Source organism: Cynocephalus volans, chromosome 10, assembly GCF_027409185.1.
Source record: "Cynocephalus volans isolate mCynVol1 chromosome 10, mCynVol1.pri, whole genome shotgun sequence".
Lineage (NCBI taxonomy): Eukaryota > Metazoa > Chordata > Mammalia > Dermoptera > Cynocephalidae > Cynocephalus > Cynocephalus volans.
The window spans coordinates 99,944,996-99,963,483 of record NC_084469.1 but is presented as its reverse complement, the minus strand read 5'-3'; the positions used below and the strand labels follow the sequence as shown (position 1 = coordinate 99,963,483).

Here is an 18,488-nt window from a genome sequence, read left to right as displayed (position 1 = left end):
TTTCCATCCTTGAGCAAATAGGGATGGCAATAGCTCCTCCTTCACAGAGCAGGTACAAAGATTAAATAAAATGTGTATGTACCATACTTAGAACATGGCCTAACACATGGCTGCAGCTCAATGAACGGTTCCTAAATTTGTTAATGTCTAAAGTCATTTTTGTTGCAAGTGACAGAAATTGAACTCTATTGGCTCAAGCAAAAAGAGATTTTATTGGGTTTGGATACCCTTAGCACCCAGCTGCAAAAAAAAAAAAAAAAAAAAGGCAGGGTGCAGGTTTTATTGATTTAGAAACAAAGCCTGGAATTTGGTCTAACATCTAGCATGTTGGTTTCACGTCAAGACTCTCTGCCTCTCTCACCATTTCTCAGACCCATGTCCCCACAAGCAGTGGCAAAGGAGGATGCTCATAGCCCCAATCCTAATGATTAAAGCCCCAAAGGAAAAGGGGCGGTCTTCCCTCCCATACTGGAATTTGAAGAACATGCTGATTGTCCCACTTGAGTCACATGTCCAGTTCGGTCGTGAAGCCATCTCTGTGCCCAGAGGAACGGAATACTGTCATTGGTTGGCCCAGCTCTCTGGCCCACCCCTGGGTTCTCCAAACCTTGCCAGGATCTGTGAGTCTGGAGCCCAACCTTGCTGGACCCTGTCTCCTAACAGCAGACCTGTGTCAGCCCGGTGCCTCTATCTTGCCCCAGGTTACAATCGGGAGAGTGGATAAGCTTAGCTAATAGGCTCTTCCCAGTGAGTGTAATTGTTACCTTTGTAGATGGAATGTTCAGTGTTTGGGAGTGGCCTAGGGCATCAAGTGTCCCCTGGTTCTCTGATAATCCTAATCTTATCTCCCACCTAATTACCTGCCTCCTTTTAGCTTGGGGCAGAGAATGCAGCTCTGGTAATCTCACAAAATCAAGCAGATGTTAGTCTCAGCTTTCAGGAGTACACACAAGAAGCTTGTGTCTCTCTTGCAAGACGTTTCTGAAGGCTGCATAAAAACACCCACATATTCCAGCATCCTGATGTTTTTCTTCTAAATCCCTCCAGCCACAGCCCCAGCAGATGTATGGTCTGAGTTCCAAGCAACAATGTAATCAGCTGTTTTCCTTCCACATAACAGTTATTTCTAGCTTCCTGGGGAAAGGCTCTTCTACGGGGCTGATGTACATCCAGACAGGTTGTGCACTGCACAAACCTAGGAAGCACTATTCACTTTATAGTCCATGTATGTAGTGACTCTGGCTCTCTACCCCACCTCTGCATAGGCAATTCCACATTTTAAGTTCTTTCCCTCAACACCTTTCCCTTTCCGGGTACTAATTTCTAAATAAGCCAAGACTGTCACATATGCAAGGTATTGAAAGCCCCTGAAACTACTTCAAACATCCAGGAAATTTGTTGGCTCATGATACTGGAAAGAATGAGGACTCCGGCTTTCAGGAATGGCCATACCCAGGAGCTCAACCAATATACCCAGAGCTATCTGTCTGACTCTCTCCTCTACATCTTGGTGTAGACTGGCCTCAGTCTGCAGACTGTTCTTCTGGATAACTAGGGAAGGAGGCTGCGGGTAGAATAAGCCCCCACAACTCATGATCCCAGAGGAAGAATGTGACCCTCCGACTTTGCATCCTCAGGGCAGACCTAATTATCGTGGCCAGAGGATGAAGTTCTCTGATTAGAGTCTAGAGCATGTGGTATTGGGAAGCTGTGTTAGACACAGATCCACCTAGAACACTGGAAGGGGCTCCAGCTGACAGGAATTGGATGTGAGGCAGACACATGCAACAGATGCTATTACAGGTATTGTTTCTTTTCTTTTCTTTTCTTTTCTTTCTTTTCTTTCTTTCTTTCTTTTTTCTTTTTTTTTTTTCTTTTTTCTTTTTTTTTTTTTGTGGCTGGCTAGTAAGGGGATTGAAACCCTTAACCTTGGTTTTATCAGCACCACACTCTCCCAACTGAGCTAACTGGCCAGCCCTCATTACACGTATTCTTTGTAATGGGACCATCCAGGAGATGGCAGGATGAGGAACCAGTGACATATTCCAGTTGAAATCATCTCATATCTCTCAGGTCTGCTGTGGGCTCCACAGAAATGTGGAAAGCAAGTCTCAGGCCATGAGTCCCACACAGATACAGAAGGCTCAGGAAGGAAGAGAGAAGACTCCTGCAAGCCTGGTTTGCTCAGGGCTGTCTGTATTTGACGGTAGGTGGTGTTAAAATCCACCAGGCACAGACCATCAGAAATATACCTGTGGTCAAAAAGGCTAGTTCTGGGGCTGGCTGGTTAGCTCACTTAGTTAGAGTATGGTGCTGGTAACTCCAAGGTCGAAGGTTCAGATCCCCTTAGAGAGACCACATACTGGGGAACCATTGGGATTTTCTATAAGAAGGAATTGGAGACAGGGGGACTTCTCAGAGGATTTGGGCTTGTGCTGGTTAGTTTTTTGTTTGTTTGTTTGTGGCGGCTGACCAGTAAGGGGATCTAAAGCCTTGACCTTGGTGTTACAAGGCAATGCTCTAACCAGTTGAGCTCACCAGCCAGCCATGTGCTGGTTGATTTTAAGAAGAGTTGAAGCCATTCTAGGGTGCTGCTGCCAGGAAGCAAGGAGCAGATTGGTGATTGGGTATTTCGGTGATTTTTATCTCAGAGGTGGGAGGATGGAAGTGGGTTTGGAGCTGTCATTGAAGAAGCAGCAGTCATCTGTGTTAGCTGGGAGAGGAGAATGTGTATTCATTTTTGTGGTTGCAGAATGTCCTTGTCTCTATCTTGGTTCAGACATGGCCACAGAGTGGCCTTGTCTGATCGTTGTTTATACTGAGCGATCATTGTTTCTGTTTAGTGAGGAACCTCACAGCCCAGCTGCCAGCTGCTGTGGACTGTTTTCACTCCCTCTTGTGGGGATCTGTATCTCCAGGTAAAGTTTGCCCTGGACAAGTTTCTCCAGAAATCACCAATTCACATCAGGCACCCAGAGTCCACCAGGGACAGCAGTGACCCGCCATCTGGGTAGGAGGCTGAAAACACTAAGGGAGAGTATCCCAAACTCTATTTCTTGGGGTTGTTGAAGGGTATTACCCAGAAATAGTGGAGAGTTGCACCATCAAAAAAAAAAAAAAAAAAAAATTGGAAAATGCTGGATTAAGCAAAAATGGGCATGTTTTAAATTGCAGGGCTTCTCAGAGGCTTGACTACGCTTATGTGCATAGCGCGTCTGCAAGAGCGATATCATGTTTGGCATTCTTTGAACAGAGATAGAATCAGAGACATGGGCAGGAGGCAGAGACAGAGAGACAGAGACAGAGACAAAGAGGGGGCAGAGGCAGAGAAAATGACAAGAACAGAGGCAAAGATGGAAACACAGAGAGAGAGACAGATGGGGACACAGAGACAGCGAAAGGAACAGAGATAGAAAGACAGGGACAGGGAGAGAGAGAATGGAACAGAGATAGAGATAGGGACGGAGAGGGACAGGGGCAGAGAGAGACAGGGCCAGGGCCCGAGAGGGGCTGAGAGGGGCACAGGAGGAGACGGAGGGCAGGGCCGGGGCCGCGCGGGCGAGGCCGGGCGCAGACAAAGGCGGGCGGCGCGGCCGGGGTGGCCGGGCCGGGACAAAGGCTGGCCCGGGGGGCGGGGGCAGCGATGGCGACGGCCGCGGCGGGCGCGGGAGAACTACAAGTCCCAGCAGCTCCCGCTGCGGCCCTCGGCCGGCCCCTCTCGCTCCCCGGGAGCGCCTGGCGGGGCCGCTGGGCCGAGGGGGCCGCCGGCGGGGCTGGCGGGCGGGGGGCTTCCTGCGGGCCCGGGGGGCGCCGGCGGCCGGCACGGGCGCGGCGGGCCGGGCAGGGGCGAGGGACGCCGGGTGAGTGTCCCCGCGAGCGGGCCGGGCCGGGCCGGGCCGGGGCCGGGCGGGGGGCAGGCGGGGGGCCCCGGCGCGGGGCGCGGCTCGAGGCGACCTCTATTCGCCCCCCGCCCCGCGCGCCGCCGGCCCCGGCCCGGGCGAGCGGGGTCGCGGGCGCGATGGGAGGGGACCCCGCGGCCCGCCGGCGAGCGCGCCCACCCCGCCGCTGCGGTCGCGAGGGAAGGCCCCGGAGGCTGGGAGCCTGCCATCGGGAGGGGTGGGGGGCGTCCGCCAGCTCTGGGCTCCGGAGCTCGGGACGCCCCCTCCCCAGGAGGAGATCCCGAGCCTCCCCGCCTCCTGGAGCCCAGGAGGGTCCCCGGTTATTGTTGTCCCCACCTCCAGCCTGGGGTCGGGAGTTCAGGAGGCCCTGTCCTCAGAAGAGGGACCCAGAGGAGCCCCTTACCTCCAGGACCCCAGGAAGGGGCCTGGCTATTGTCTCCCTTCCCCTCCAGTCTTGGGGTACAGAGTTCTGGAAGGCCTTTCCCCAGGTGGTGATCCAGAGTCCACCTGCCCCCCAGGAACTCAGGAAGGCCCCCAGTGATTTCTCCTCCCACTTGCCAGCTAAAAGATGGGAATTCTGGAGGCCCCATCCTCTGGAGGCAATCTAAGGGTTCCTCTGCTCCCCAGGAACCCTGGAGGGGACCCAGGTATTGTTCCCCCCACCCTCCAACTACAGGGTCTGGTTTGAGGAGGCCACCCAGGAGCTCGCCCTCTCTGTTTGCTTACACACTCTCAGCTATGGGGTCGTGGCTCAGTGTGTCCCCTTGCCCAGAAGAGGAGCCAGATGTCCTCCTGACTCCCAGGAACGTATCTATTTATTGTTTGCCTGCAGACACCCAGCCAGGGGGTGGGTAGCTCAGGGCATCTCCCAACAGGTACCCCTGAGCTCCTCTTGCTCTCCAGATGAGGTCCCAGCTATTGTCTCTTTACCCTAAATTCCAGTTCAGGGTCTTTCCTCCAGGAAGGAACACAGTGTGCCCCTGCCCTGGGGCCAGACACTCAGGAATCTCCCCTTGGATGAAATGACCCAGGGGTTTCCCTAGCAATCCAAGAATCCCTAGTATTACTTTTGCCTACCCTCCTTCTAGGGGTTAGAATTCAGGATCTTCTAGCCAATTGGGAAAACAGGAATATGGTCAACTGTCCCTACCCTTCTGGCTGGCTATGGAGTCCATGGGTCTCCCTGTCCTCCCAACCAGGAGTGGTCCCATATATCTTTTTGTGACCCTCACCCTCTAGCTGTAGGAACAGGCATTCAGGAATCTTCTGTCTAAGAGAGAACACAGATGTATTGACACTCCCACTCTGAGCTGTGAGGTCTGGAATTCAGGTTGTCTCCTCCCCTGGAGGCAAGCCAGCGCCACCCTGCCCCCCCCATGACCCAAGAGGGGTACCAAATGTTGTTTGCCCCTCACTCTTATCCCCCAGCCAGGTTCCAGAGCTCGGGATGAGCCACAAGTACACCTCACTATTAGGAACCCCCAAATCTGCCACCCCCAACTGTGGGACAGAATTCAGGCCATGCACTCAAGAGCACAGGAACCCTGACACCCGCCCTCTTCAAGGGGTCAGAAACTAGGACTGTCTCCTCCATAGGACCTAAGCTACCCACTGGAGGAGGCCGAGATGGAGAGAGGGGCAGAGCCATGGAGTTGGGCACTAGAGACCTCCAGTGCTGGGTCCCATGACTTCCATCCAGGTTCGGGGCTGAGAGGGGAGGGGCCCACCATGTCCCATCAAGATCCCTTTACTGGCAGCCTGGCTGGGGAGAGTCAGAAGTCTCTCTATAGTCGGAGACAAGGGAAAGATCTATGTGTATGTTAAGAAGTAGGTTCTGGGCTGGCCTGTGGCTCACTTGGGACAGTGTGGTGCTGATAACACCAAGGCCACGGGTTTGAATCCCTATATAGGGATGGGCAGTTAGCTCACTTGGGAGAGCGTGGTGCTGACAACACCAAGGGTTAAGATCGCCTTACTGTCATCTTAAAAAAAAAAAAAAGTGGGTTCTGGGGGCATGGCTGGTCCCCCTCTCCCATCCGTGCCCAGACTCCAAAAGAGACCCCCTGTTCCACAGAACCTACCTCCACCCACCCTCTGTCCTCACCCTGCAGATCCTACCCCAGAAGCAGCCAGTACTTCCACACCTGCGATGAGGCGCTCAGTCCTGGTCAGGAACCCAGGCCACAAAGGCCCCAGGCCCGTTTATGAAGAGCTTGACTCTGACTCAGAGGACGTGGACCCCAACCCCGAAGATCTGGACCCAGTTTCTGAAGACCCAGAGCCTGATCCGGAAGACCTCAACACTGTCTCTGAAGACGTCGACCCCAGCTATGAAGATCTGGAGCCCGTCTCAGAAGATCTGGACGCGGATGCCGAAACTCCGGGCTCCTTCTTGGGGAACCGTGACTCGGATCCCCAAGATCTCGATCCCATATCTTCGAGTTTCGACCTCGATCCAGATGTCATAGGCCCCGTACCCCTGATTCTCGACCCCAACAGCGACACCCTCAGCCCCGCCGCTCCAGACGTGGACCCCCTTTCCTCCGGCCTCACTGCCGCCCCGCAGGTCCTGGCCACCAGCCCCGCGGTGCTCCCCGCCCCTGCCAGCCCACCCCGGCCCTTCTCCTGCCCCGATTGCGGGCGAGCCTTCCGCCGCAGCTCGGGGCTGAGCCAGCACCGCCGCACCCACAGCGGCGAGAAGCCCTACCGCTGCCCCGACTGCGGCAAGTCCTTCAGCCACGGGGCCACGCTGGCGCAGCACCGCGGGATCCACACAGGGGCCCGGCCGTACCAGTGCGCGGCCTGTGGCAAAGCGTTCGGCTGGCGCTCCACGCTGCTGAAGCACCGCAGCAGCCACAGCGGCGAGAAGCCGCACCACTGCCCGGTGTGCGGCAAGGCCTTCGGGCACGGCTCGCTGCTGGCGCAGCACCTGCGCACGCACGGCGGCCCGCGGCCCCACAAGTGCCCCGTGTGCGCCAAGGGCTTCGGGCAGGGCTCGGCGCTGCTGAAGCATCTGCGCACGCACACGGGCGAGCGGCCCTACCCGTGCCCGCAGTGCGGCAAGGCCTTCGGGCAGAGCTCGGCGCTGCTGCAGCACCAGCGCACGCACACGGCAGAGCGCCCCTACCGCTGTCCTCACTGCGGCAAGGCCTTCGGCCAGAGCTCCAACTTGCAGCACCACCTGCGCATCCACACGGGCGAGCGGCCCTACGCCTGCCCGCACTGCTCCAAGGCCTTCGGGCAGAGCTCGGCGCTGCTGCAGCACCTGCACGTGCATTCCGGCGAGCGTCCCTACCGCTGCCAGCTCTGTGGCAAGGCCTTTGGCCAAGCCTCCAGCCTCACCAAGCACAAGCGGGTGCATGAGGGCGCCGCGGCAGCTGCGGCCGCTGCCGCTGCAGCTGCGGCAGCTGCAGCCGGCCTGAGCCTCGGGCCTGGCCTGAGCCCTGCATCTATGATGAGGCCCGCGCAGGTCTCCCTCTTGGGTCCTGATGCTGTCTCTGTGCTCAGCTCTAGCCTGAGCCTCAGCCCTGGCCCCAGCTCTGGCCGCAGCCCTAACCCTAGCTCTGTGCTGGGCTCCCTTCCCAATCCCAGCCCCAAACCCCTCCCTGGATCCGGATCCCCCCCTAGCCCCGATCCTGTCCAATCTTCCAACCCTAAGCCTGGGTATGATGCCGATGCTGACCTTGTGCCCAGTCCTGACCATAAATCTGGTCCTGGCCCAGATCCCGATCCTGTGCCCAGCCCTGACCCCAACCCTGAGTCCCACCCCGATCCCTGCTCTCCCACCTATGACACTGTCAGCACAGCCCTCCCTACCGGCGAGAGTCCTGAGTGGGTACAGGAGCAAGGGGCCCTGCTGGGGCCTGATGGCTGAAGGGGACTCCAGCATCCACGGGGCCTGGGAAGTTGTGTGTCGTTCAGTTAGTAAAATCCTCCACTGCCCCGCACTGTGTCGTCGCTTGCCTTTTGCGCTTTCCCTGGACATGAGGGTGTGGCCTGGCCAGCCATAAGTCTGGAGCCAGTGTCCTGGCTTCTTCCTCTGGCCCTGGAGCCACACCCTCCAAGTTTCCCAGCTTCCCCCACAAGGTGTCACAGCAGTCTGTCCCACTAGTCACCACTCTCTGCTCCCCCAGATCTGGCTTCTCTAGTCAAGCGGAGGCTCAGCCTACAGGTGGCCTGAGAAGGATCCTTTGGCTTTTCCAGTAATGCTGGAATTTCTGGCATGTTGACAGCCTAGTGAGCTGATGGTAGAGCCTGATATGAGACCATGGGGGCAGCCCTGCCCCATCTTCTCTTTTAACTTACACCTTGCTCTTCAAAGCCCCCATTACAGGTACAATCACTGGACAAAGGGAGGCTGTTTGTCTAAGTGTTCAACTAACATCTCGATTGCTTGGTTTCACCATGGAGCAAGATAAGCATGGCTTTGACCCTGATAGAGCTCACACATCAAATCCAGAAATGTTTAGAGTAATTACAGAGTATGGTACATTCTAGAAGAAGCAAATAAGACTTCTGATTTAGATGGGGGGCGGGGAGCAGCTTTCTCCAAGAAGGATTTTATAATCCCAGTAACAACTAAAAATAATCAGTACTGTTTGCCCAGCCTTGTGCGATGCTTTTGCATTCTCCCATTTAATTCTCTCAATAGTCCCAGGAGGCAGTTAACTCTGACTGAGTGTCCCCATTTTGAAAATGAGGAAACTGAGGCACATGGAGCTTCAGGGACTCTGGAAGACAGAAGTGGCAGCTGACAGCACCAAGATTTAAACCCAAATTGAAGAAAAAAGAAATAAATCCACATTGTCTGCTTTCTACAGCGACAGTCTACATAATTAACCATTATGCTCCAGGGCAAGACTGTGCAAAGGCCCTGGGGCCATTGAGAGATGCGCTGTGGGAGGAGCTCCTGGGGCAGACCAGAGGGTCTGGTAGACTGAAATGCGGAGTTTGCTTGTCATTCCAGAGCAACAGGAAGCCAACGGCAGGTGCAGCAGAGGACGGATAGGAATTATTCTTTGAAGAAGGTTCTGGCTGCACCGGAAATTGGAGTGGAGGGAGCAGGAGGAGTGGAGAGGGGCTGAGATCAGGGAGGAGGTTGCTGCAAGGGTCCAGGCCAGGAATGTTGAAGGACTCTGGGCTGGGAGCAATAGGGGTGGGGATAAGTGGTCCCATTTGGTACGTAGTTAGGGAACAGGGTTTGCTGAAGGTCCGGATAAGAGGGGCAGACGTGTTTCTGAGAGGAAGGAGGAAGGCAGCCCTGGGATAGGAAGCAGGGTCATCACCGGACACTGCGGAGGGTAAGGGGTCAAGCTCTGGACATGGAAGTCGCGAGGTGGGCACTGCACGCGGAGCATGACAGTGAGCCAGGGCGGGGCCAGTCGTTGTCACACTCAGAGCCAGCCCAACCCCCGACTCCCCAACACCCATCGGCGCTAGGACCGCGCGACCGCCTTCGGCTACGCGAGCCGCTGGGCTGAGGCGCGCATGCGTGCTGCTCGGGCCTCGGTGTTCGTGGCGCGGGGGGGCGAGGAGCCGGATCCGGTCACGTGGGGGCACCCTGGCGCCCTGGTCCTGGCGCCCTGGTCACGTGACCGCGACGGCGAGTCAGCTGATGCGGGAGGGTTTGAAGCTGCGCCGCGAGGGAGCGAGGCCCGCATTGACAGCGGCGGGCGCTCGGACCCAGGCTGCCCCGCCGCGCCCGCCCGGCCGCCCTCGTCCCGCGCTCCCTGCCCCGGCATGGCAGCTCCGGTGGCCCGGCGCGGCTCAGGTGAGGGCGCGGTGGCACTGCGGGTCTCCGAACGCGGGCGGCGGGTGGGCGGCCAGCTTCTCCGACTCGGGGCAGCGAGGTTCCTAGGATTTCCAATCGGAGCCTCGGTTCTGTTTCTTTTTTTGGCTGCTAGCCGGTGCGGAGGAAAGTGCTACTTTGTAAAATCTTTTGGGGGGCGACTGGCAGGGGCAGGGATCGAACCCTGGACCTTGATGTTACTAGCACCACACTCTAACCGACTGAGGAACTGGCAACCCGAAGCCTAGGTTCTGATTGCTCAACTTTGCTGGAACCAGACAGCGGGCACCAGCTTCTCCAACCTGCACGGGAGCCTCCCAGGCTTCCCTTCCCGAATCCAAGAGAACCAAGCTCGGCTTCCCTAAACTCAGGCGGAGAGCTGGAGGGATTGCCTCCTTGAATCCAGGCGACTAACAGTTTCAGATCTCCAAACCCCTGGAAGCTCCGCCTTCCTAAGCTCAGGCCCAGCCTCCAGCCCCTTCAGACGCCCCCCTCAGGGGAGCCTGGAGGAAGACCCCTTGTGTTGGCTTCCTCTTCCTGAGCTAGCTGGAGACTCCTGATAGGTATCCCAGTTGGTAGGGTCTGGAGTGGGTGAGCTGTGATCCCAGCTAGGGAGACAGGGCCTGCCCTCTGGCAGGCCAACTGGCTTGTAAACAACTACAACATCATCCCAACTGGCTTGTAAACAACTACAACATCATCCAGACTCCAAAGGGAGGGGTAGGAGCTTGGTCCCTCCCTGCATGGCAGGGTTTAACATTTGTCCTGACAGCTTTTCCAGGCAGGGGGCCAAGGCCCTAGAAAGAAGCAGAGTTCTCCCAGTGGGAGTGATGAGGGTGTGTCGGGGCAGTTTTGAGCTACTGTGGCCAGCTGTGACCCCAGCAGTTGCTGAAAGTCTTAGGCTTGAAGGAAATAAGCGGTGGTTAGAACAGTTTCTGTTTGCTGAAGAATTATTGAGGTCTTTACCTGCTTTATCTCATTGAATTTTTAGAGCAGCTTCAGGATCTCAGCCTCAGGGGTAGATTTTTTTAAATTTACACTTTTCAGATAAGGAGATGGAGGATTAGAGAGGTGTCCAGGGTCACCTGACCAGGAAGTGTCAGGTCTGGGATTTGATTATAGGGTTGTGTGATTTCCAGGAGCTGGTGCTAAGTCTTCAGCAGAGGTGTTCCATGATTACTGTTATTGTCAGTCACCCCTTCTCCGGGCCTGTGGGTTGTGAGAGTGTCATCTGGATGGGCCAAGTTATGATGAGCATGAAGGTTGTCCTTTGGGTATTTGTTCAGAAAAAACTGGAATGTGGGTCGAGCTCTGTTTTTATACCTGGAGACTGGAATTGGGAGGAGTCCGGGAGTCTTGAATGCCCTATGAGAAGCCACCAGAAGTAGTTCATTTTCTCCCCCACAAATCAACAACAGGAACATTGATGGAATGTTCTGACATTTACCCTATGCCAGCCCCTGTCGTACATGCTTTATAAGCATCAATTCCTCAGCTTCCCCATGAGAGATGATTATTGCCCCATTTTACAGATGAGGAAACTGAGGCTCAGAGAGGCTGAGTGTTCTGTCCAAGCTGGTGAGCACTAGGGGCAGGAATCAGCTCAGGCCTTTTTGTCTCCCAAACACCAACTCATAACCTCTGAACAACACTGCTGCATATATCCATAAAACGCTGCAGATTATCTGGGTTTTCTTAGACCTCTCAAAGTTCTTCCTTGGCTGGAGCATGGAGCCATGAGGAGAGGCCCTTTGCTGCCTCCCCTGTTGGGCAAGAAGGAGGGGGGAGGTGGGACAGGTGGGGCTGCATAGGCCTGGTTCCCACTGCCTTCTCCCATTCCTACAGAGACCGAGCGGCTCCTGACCCCCAACCCTGGGTATGGGACCCAGGTGGGGGCTTCGCCAGCCCCTCCCACCCCGCCAGAAGAGGAAGACCTCCGCCGCCGTCTCAAGTACTTTTTCATGAGTCCCTGTGATAAGTTCCGGGCCAAAGGCCGCAAGCCCTGCAAGCTGATGCTGCAGGTGGTCAAGATCTTGGTGGTCACAGTGCAGGTGAGACCAGCCAAGAAGGGACCCCAGCAGAATGCCACCCGCAGCTGCTCTTCTCCTTGAAGGAGAGTCTTGGAGTGGGAGCCTAGTTTTGACCTCTCACAGCAGCATAATGACGACAGTAGCATTAACCAGCCAAGAACCACCTGAGATCTGTGTGTTCAGCTGCTCCTTTTAGGTTCATCAGCACCCTTCAGTCTCCTGGCACCTGCTGTTGCCCCCGTCGCATGGATGAGGCCACTGAGGCTCAGAGAGGTTAAGGGACTTGTCCAAAGTCACACAGCAACTGAGCGCTGGGAGCTGGGATTTGAACCCAGGCAGTCTGACGCCCTGTTGACTCTCAAAGAGATCAGACCCAGTGGCTGAGCAGAGAGCTGGTCTTCTCTCTCTCATAAGGCCCTGTGCTAGGCTCTGGGAACCCCAAGGTAGATGAGACTCAGCCACTGCCCTGAGTTCTTGCTTCTGGTCTAGGGCTGTGACTTTGGGCGTGTTATCACACCTCTAATTTCCCTTTCCAGTAATGGTACTTACGCTGTAGGTTTGGGTTTAGCACAGAACCCTGCACCCAGTAAACACTTAATGAACATTATCTGCTGCCATGAGATACAGGAGAGTCCACTGTGTGCTGCGTTTTGGGGACATGATGGTGGGTGTGGCGTGAGCTTATGCCAGGGGTTGGGGGCTGAGGAGGGCAAAATTAATCAAATCGAGCCAAAAAATGCATAGGTCCCCTTCAGAGGGTCCTACCTCGACCCCCCAGTGGACGTCTCTGGGGCTCTCTCTTTCCTCTTCTGCCCTGACGGAGACCCCCATCCCAGCAGTGTCAACCTCCCCTGCCCCTCTCACCAGCTCATCCTGTTCGGGCTCAGCAACCAGCTGGCTGTGACATTCCGGGAAGAAAACACCATTGCCTTCCGACACCTCTTCCTGCTGGGCTACACAGATGGGGCGGACGACACCTTCGCAGCCTACACGCAGGAACAGCTCTACCAGGCCATATTCCACGCCGTGGACCAGGTGCGGGTGGGCCGGTGTGGGTGGGCAGGTGGCGGAGAGCAGACGGGGCTCACAGATCTCCCCTTCTCTGCCCACAGTACCTGGTGTTGCCCGATGTGTCACTGGGCCGGTATGCCTATGTCCGAGACAGAGGTGGCCCCTGGGCCAACAGCTCAGCTCTGGCTCTCTGCCAACGGTACTACCGCCATGGCCATGTGGACCCAGCCAATGACACCTTTGACATTGACCCAATGGTTGTCACTGGTGAGTGGGCAGGGCGGGGCTTAGCTGTTGGGAGCCTGGGATGCTGGAATGAATGGTTTTAAAGTGAAAATTAAATTAAAATTAAAATCCCAGCTTTCGGTCATCCATAAGATGGGGTTGTCGTGATCATTAATGATTTGAGGTGTGCTTAGTATGATGCCTGATGTGTAGACACCAGTTACAGACAGCCCCTGACTTATGATTTTTTAACTTTACAAGAGGCTTATGAGGACATGACCCCATCATAAGTTGAGGAGCATTTGGACTTCGAATGGTTCGACTTAGAATTTTCTGACTTTACAATGGGTTTATCAGGGTATTAAATGCATTTACGATGATTTTATCAGGATGTAACCCCATCATAAGTCGAGGAGCATCTGTATTATTTTTTATTTTTATTTTTGTTAAAAACCATTTTTTTTGGCAGCTGATCAACACGAGAATCCAAACTGATGACCTTGGTGTTATACGGCTGTGCTCTAACCAACTGAGCTAACCAGCCAGTCTATGTGTTATTTCTTAATATCATTCATTCATTAGGCATTTGGGGGGCCCTCAGAGCACCAGGCCCTAGGGTCTCCGTAGGGAATAGGTCAGACCAGGTCCCGCTCTGGGGAGAAACAGCAAATATTTAAGGACAAAGCAGGAAGTGAAGCAGGAAAGAAGGCTGGTGGGGACTCTGGGGGACCAGCCTGGCCTCTCCCTTCCCTGAGACCCTTTCCTGACTCCCTGTCCTCAGACTGCATCCAGGTGGATCCCCCTGAGCGACCCCCAGGGCCCCCGAGTGACGATCTCGCCCTCTTGGATGGCAGCTCCAGTTACAAGAACCTCACACTCAAATTCCACAAGTACTGCCCGTTTGCTCGCTCACTCGCTCGCTCACTTGAGGGGGCCGCTCTGGGGCTGGGCCATGGGTCGGGGGAGGCAGGACAATGGGGTGTTCTTGCCCCGGCCGCCACTTCCCTACAGGCAGAGGCCAGGGGTCGCCACACTGATGCCTGCTGTGCGAGCACTTCCTCTTCCAGCTGCAGAGTCAGCGCGGGGCAGGGGTGCGGGGAGGGACCTGCGGGGCCCCATGCCCCTTACCCGAGCCTCCTCCCTAGGCTGATCAACGTCACCATCCACTTCCAGCTGAAGACCATCAACCTCCAGAGCCTCATCAACAACGAGATCCCAGACTGCTACACCTTCAGTGTCCTGGTGAGGACCCTCCTGTGATCTAAGGGGCCCACAGGGCTCCTGAGTGCCAGGGCTGGGGACCATTGGCTGAGGGCAGCATGGGGATGATGGGGAAGTCTGGGACTGGCCGGACCATCCGTCATGAGGATCTGGAGCTTGGGGCTGCTGAAATTTACTCTGCCCCCTTCTGCCCTGCCTGGCCCTGCAGATCACGTTTGACAATAAGGCGCACAGCGGGCGTGTCCCCATCAGCCTGGAGACCCAGGCCCACATCCAGGAGTGTAAGCACCCCAGTGTCTTCAGGCACGGTGAGCCCCTGACCCAGGAATTCCCATGAGTCCCAGAGCAGGGCTGACCAGGGACCCCCCCCAAGCCCCAGACCAGCACTGGCCAGGGGCCCCAACCTGCCCTTGGATTCTCCTGAGCCCCAGATCAGTGCTTACCAGGTATCCTGGCTCACCCCGACTGACTGACTGGTGAAAACCAGTCATGCAGCCCCCAGGTCTTCAGCCTGGCCTGGTGCCAGCAATGGCCTCCCTGGGCCCCATGCCACCCTGGGCCCTACCCGCTGCCCCCCTCCCCACAGGAGACAACAGCTTCCGGCTCCTGTTTGACGTGGTCGTCATTCTTACCTGCTCTTTATCCTTTCTGCTCTGTGCCCGCTCGCTGCTCCGCGGCTTCCTGCTGCAGAACGTGAGGCCCCAGCGTCCTGTGTACCGGGCCTGCCTTGCCCAGCTCGGGAGCCATAGGGTGGGGGGCGGGGGCCGGGGGCCAATTCCTGGGCAGGCCTTCACCCTACCTGCCTTCTGCAGGAGTTTGTCAGGTTCATGTGGCGGCAGCGGGGACGGGTAATCAGCCTGTGGGAACGGCTGGAATTTGTCAATGGCTGGTACATCCTGCTGGTCACCAGCGACGTGCTCACCATCTCGGGCACCTTCATGAAGATTGGCATCGAGGCCAAGGTGGGTCCTGCCCACGCACACCCTCCCCTGGGTCCCTATGCCGCCTCATTCCCCAGGTCCTGTCTCCTCCCTGCTGCCAATGCCTGCCTGGGGCCACATCCCGCCCCCCCCAGATGGGTTGACACTGTTCCCACTCCTAGAACCTGGCCAGCTATGACGTCTGCAGCATCCTCTTGGGCACCTCGACACTGCTCGTCTGGGTTGGTGTCATCCGGTATCTGACATTCTTCCACAAGTACAACGTGAGCCTCCAACCCATGGGCTGGGACTGGGAGGAATCAGGCCCTCCAAGTGGCCACCCTGTGCCCCCCTATCAATCCACACACATATGACACTCACCAGGCCCTGCCAGTGGCCCATCACAAGCCTCTTACTCATACCTGCCCACCCCAGACATACCTGTCCCTGCACCTGGGCCACCAGAGCCCATCCCTCTGAGTCCAGACCTGGGGTACCCTGGAGCCCCCTCGGGACAGGCCTGCCCGCTTCACCCCCATGTGGGTGCCCACAGCCAAGCCGGGTTGTAGCTGCACTCTGAATGTGGCCCCCCTCTTCCTCGCCACAGATTCTCATCGCCACACTGCGGGTGGCCCTGCCCAGCGTCATGCGCTTCTGCTGCTGTGTGGCTGTCATTTATCTGGGCTACTGCTTCTGTGGCTGGATCGTGTTGGGGCCCTACCACGTAAAGGTAGGGGCTGCCAGGGCTGGGGGTCCTCCTGACCTATAGTCCAAGGATACTTGGCTCCCTCGCCCTGAGTGCACTCTCTAAGCCCTCTGACTCCTGGTATCGCCAGACCTGATGATATTGCATGACCCACTTTGACCCCTGGTGCCTTACCAGCAGGTCTGCAGCAGTTTTGCTCTCTGTCCCCGTTGGCCCTCAGTGACCCTGAGATTGACCCTGAAACGTTGACATTGATACCATGACCCCCAGATGACCCCATTGTGACTCCTGATACTCTGTCCTGTCCCCTGTGACCTCTGGTGACCCTGACATTGACCCTGTGACTTTATCATTGTCACAGTTGCTAATGACCCTCTCTTGACCACATTGCTATACCTGCAGTTCTATCTACTGGCCCCTCTGACCCCTGGGGAACCTGTCATTGACCCTGGGACCTTGACACTATGATCCTTGGCTCCCTATGGTGACTGCTGGTACTCTGCCCACTATCCCTGCTGACCTGTGGTCACCCTGCCGTGATGCCAGCCCCTGGCTGTGCCCATGGCTCCCTCTGACCTCTCTGCCCTGCCGGCAGTTCCGCTCACTGTCCATGGTGTCCGAGTGCCTGTTCTCACTCATCAACGGGGACGACATGTTTGTGACATTTGCGGCGATGCAGGCACAGCAGGGCCGCAGCAGCCTGGTCTGGCTCTTCTCCCAGCTCTACCTCTACTCCTTCATCAGCCTTTTCATCTACATGGTGCTGAGTCTCTTCATTGCGCTCATCACCGGCGCCTATGACACCATCAAGGTCAGCCATGCGGCCCCACACACCCCCGCCTGGCCTGCCTCCCTGAGGTCCAACACAGCCCCAAACTTGGGCTCCGGGTCTCTTGGAGTTGGCCATTAAGGGGGCTTGGGGACATAGCAGGGTGAGAAGAGAAGATTTGGGGAGAGAATATGGGAGATTCTGCAGAGCTACAAAGAGAGTGGCTCAGAATTTGGGGGGACAGGTGGGACCGGCAGCATCTCAATGTGGGGCTCAGGCCTGGAAGTTTCCTGAGTCTACTTTACCAACAGTCATAAAGTTGCAGTAACCTGTGCAAGGTTAGCTACTGGGTGGTGGAGCCGGGTTTAATCCAGTGCTGCCTGATTCCAGAAGACATATTCTTAACCCCTTTTTCCAATGGGGTGGCCCAGGAGGGGCTGTCTGGGTCTGGCAATGGTGGTTGTCCTGCAGGCTGCAGGGGTCAGGGGAGAGAAAGGAGACTGAGCAGGACGTGCCGATGGCAGGTCACACTATTCTTTCAACAAACATGTCCAAAGGCCTACTGTGGACCAAGCTCTGTGCTAGGTGTGGGCATCAAGGGAAATTGGGTGTCCACGGACTGTCCAGTGCCAGTGGGAGAGGCAGATAGTACAGGAACAACATGACCAATGACGACTGGTGAGAGGTATGAAGGAAGTGTAGAAGGTTACAGAGGAACCCTGCTTTAGACCGGTATTACAGTGGGTCCAGGAAAGCTTCTAGAATGTTCTGTCCACTACTAGTCTCTAGCCACATGTAACTATATAAATTTTGATTTTGATTTTGATTAAAATGAAATACAGTTCCAAATTCAGTTCCTCACTCACACCATCCACATGTCAAGTACCTAAAAGCCAGTGTGGCTAGTGGCTACCATATGGGACAGCATAGATATCTAACATTTCCATTATTTCAGAGAGTTCTAGATTGAAGAGATGGGAGCCCAAGGGAGAGAGCACAGTGTGGGGGTGGGGGGTTGGGGAGGCAGCCAAAGCAAAGGCGTAGTAGCTGGAAAGGACTTGGAGAAAAGATGGTGGCTCCCTGCAGATGACAGGAGAGAAGGCCCTGCCAGGGGGCCCTGCCATGTACTATGTCAACGGCAGATGTGTGCACTCCCTAACTGCCCTGTGCATGGATACAGCAATCCCACAGACACATTTCCCACAGCGGTGCTACATGTGCACCCAGCTCAATAGATGTGACCAAGCTCCCAGGCTGTTGTCAGGCCCAGCTGTAGTCTAGCGGAGGGTATCAGACTGATGCAGAAGGTGCAGTGTGTGCCCAGGGGTCAGGGAAAAACAGGCAAATGGCACGGCAGTGCCAAGCCCAGAGGTGGGAGCCTGCCTGGGCGTTGGAGGAACAGCAAGGAGAACCAGATGGCGGCAGGGTAGGGCAGACTTCAAAGAGCCTTGGAGTTCGGGGGTCTATTCTCATGCTGGGCCGCCGGTATCTCTCCCCAGCACCCGGGCGGTGCCGGCGAGGAGAGTGAGCTCCAGGCCTACATCGCGCAGTGCCAGGACAGCCCCACCTCCGGCAAGTTCCGCCGCGGGAGCGGCTCAGCCTGCAGCCTCCTCTGCTGCTGCGGCAGGTTCGAGTCCGGGGGTCGGTTCGAACTGAGGGCTGGGAGAAGGCTTAAGGGGAGCGGGCCAGAGAGACCTGATGCCCCCCCTCTCTGCTTCTCTCCTCCAGGGACGCCTCTGAGGAACATTCGCTGCTGGTGAATTGACCACGACGGCCACTGAGCTTTAGCCCCCGGACTGCGGGGACCCCCACTTATTTATTTTTAGGGTTTGCTTTTAAGGACCGGATCCCTGCCGGGCCCTGTGAGGGCCTGGACCAGTCGGGTCGGACACTGGGGGGGAGGGGTGGGTGTTAAATAA

At 56.4% G+C, this 18,488-nt stretch overlaps 2 protein-coding genes across 5 annotated transcripts; both read left to right on the top strand.

The window, feature by feature from the left end:
• Positions 1-3,756: 3,756 nt before the first annotated feature.
• ZNF358 (zinc finger protein 358) lies at positions 3,757-7,846 on the top strand. Of its 4 annotated transcripts, none has more exons than XM_063112153.1 (3): positions 3,808-3,860; positions 5,496-5,598; positions 6,011-7,846. In XM_063112153.1, the coding sequence occupies exons 2-3, from the start codon at positions 5,526-5,528 to the stop codon at positions 7,771-7,773; spliced, it is 1,836 nt and encodes a 611-aa protein (XP_062968223.1). In that variant the 5' UTR covers positions 3,808-3,860; positions 5,496-5,525; the 3' UTR covers positions 7,774-7,846. The 4 variants fall into 4 exon arrangements, with proteins under 4 accessions (XP_062968224.1, XP_062968223.1, XP_062968222.1 ...); XM_063112152.1 differs by having other exon boundaries at positions 3,839-3,860; positions 5,328-5,598; XM_063112154.1 differs by lacking the exon at positions 5,496-5,598 and having other exon boundaries at positions 3,757-3,860.
• A 1,678-nt stretch (positions 7,847-9,524) lies between these two features.
• MCOLN1 (mucolipin TRP cation channel 1) lies at positions 9,525-18,468 on the top strand. The gene is made up of 14 exons (XM_063111117.1): positions 9,525-9,669; positions 11,533-11,738; positions 12,585-12,752; positions 12,830-12,995; positions 13,735-13,843; positions 14,099-14,195; positions 14,383-14,482; positions 14,761-14,867; positions 14,987-15,136; positions 15,277-15,378; positions 15,702-15,824; positions 16,396-16,611; positions 18,069-18,196; positions 18,298-18,468. Exons 1-14 carry the CDS (start codon positions 9,639-9,641, stop codon positions 18,332-18,334), a joined length of 1,740 nt encoding a protein of 579 aa, XP_062967187.1. The 5' UTR covers positions 9,525-9,638; the 3' UTR covers positions 18,335-18,468.
• Positions 18,469-18,488: the final 20 nt, after the last annotated feature.

Coding starts and splice junctions, on each gene's coding strand:
- ZNF358 (XM_063112151.1), top strand. CDS start 4,468: ATGGGAATTCTGGAGGCCCCATCCTCTGGAGGCAATCTAAGGGTTCCT. Junction 4,547..6,010: donor GAACCCTGGAGGGGACCCAG/GTATTGTTCCCC, acceptor CTCACCCTGCAG/ATCCTACCCCAGAAGCAGCC.
- MCOLN1 (XM_063111117.1), top strand. CDS start 9,639: ATGGCAGCTCCGGTGGCCCGGCGCGGCTCAG. Junction 12,753..12,829: donor TATTCCACGCCGTGGACCAG/GTGCGGGTGGGC, acceptor CTCTGCCCACAG/TACCTGGTGTTGCCCGATGT. Junction 15,825..16,395: donor TGGGGCCCTACCACGTAAAG/GTAGGGGCTGCC, acceptor CCCTGCCGGCAG/TTCCGCTCACTGTCCATGGT.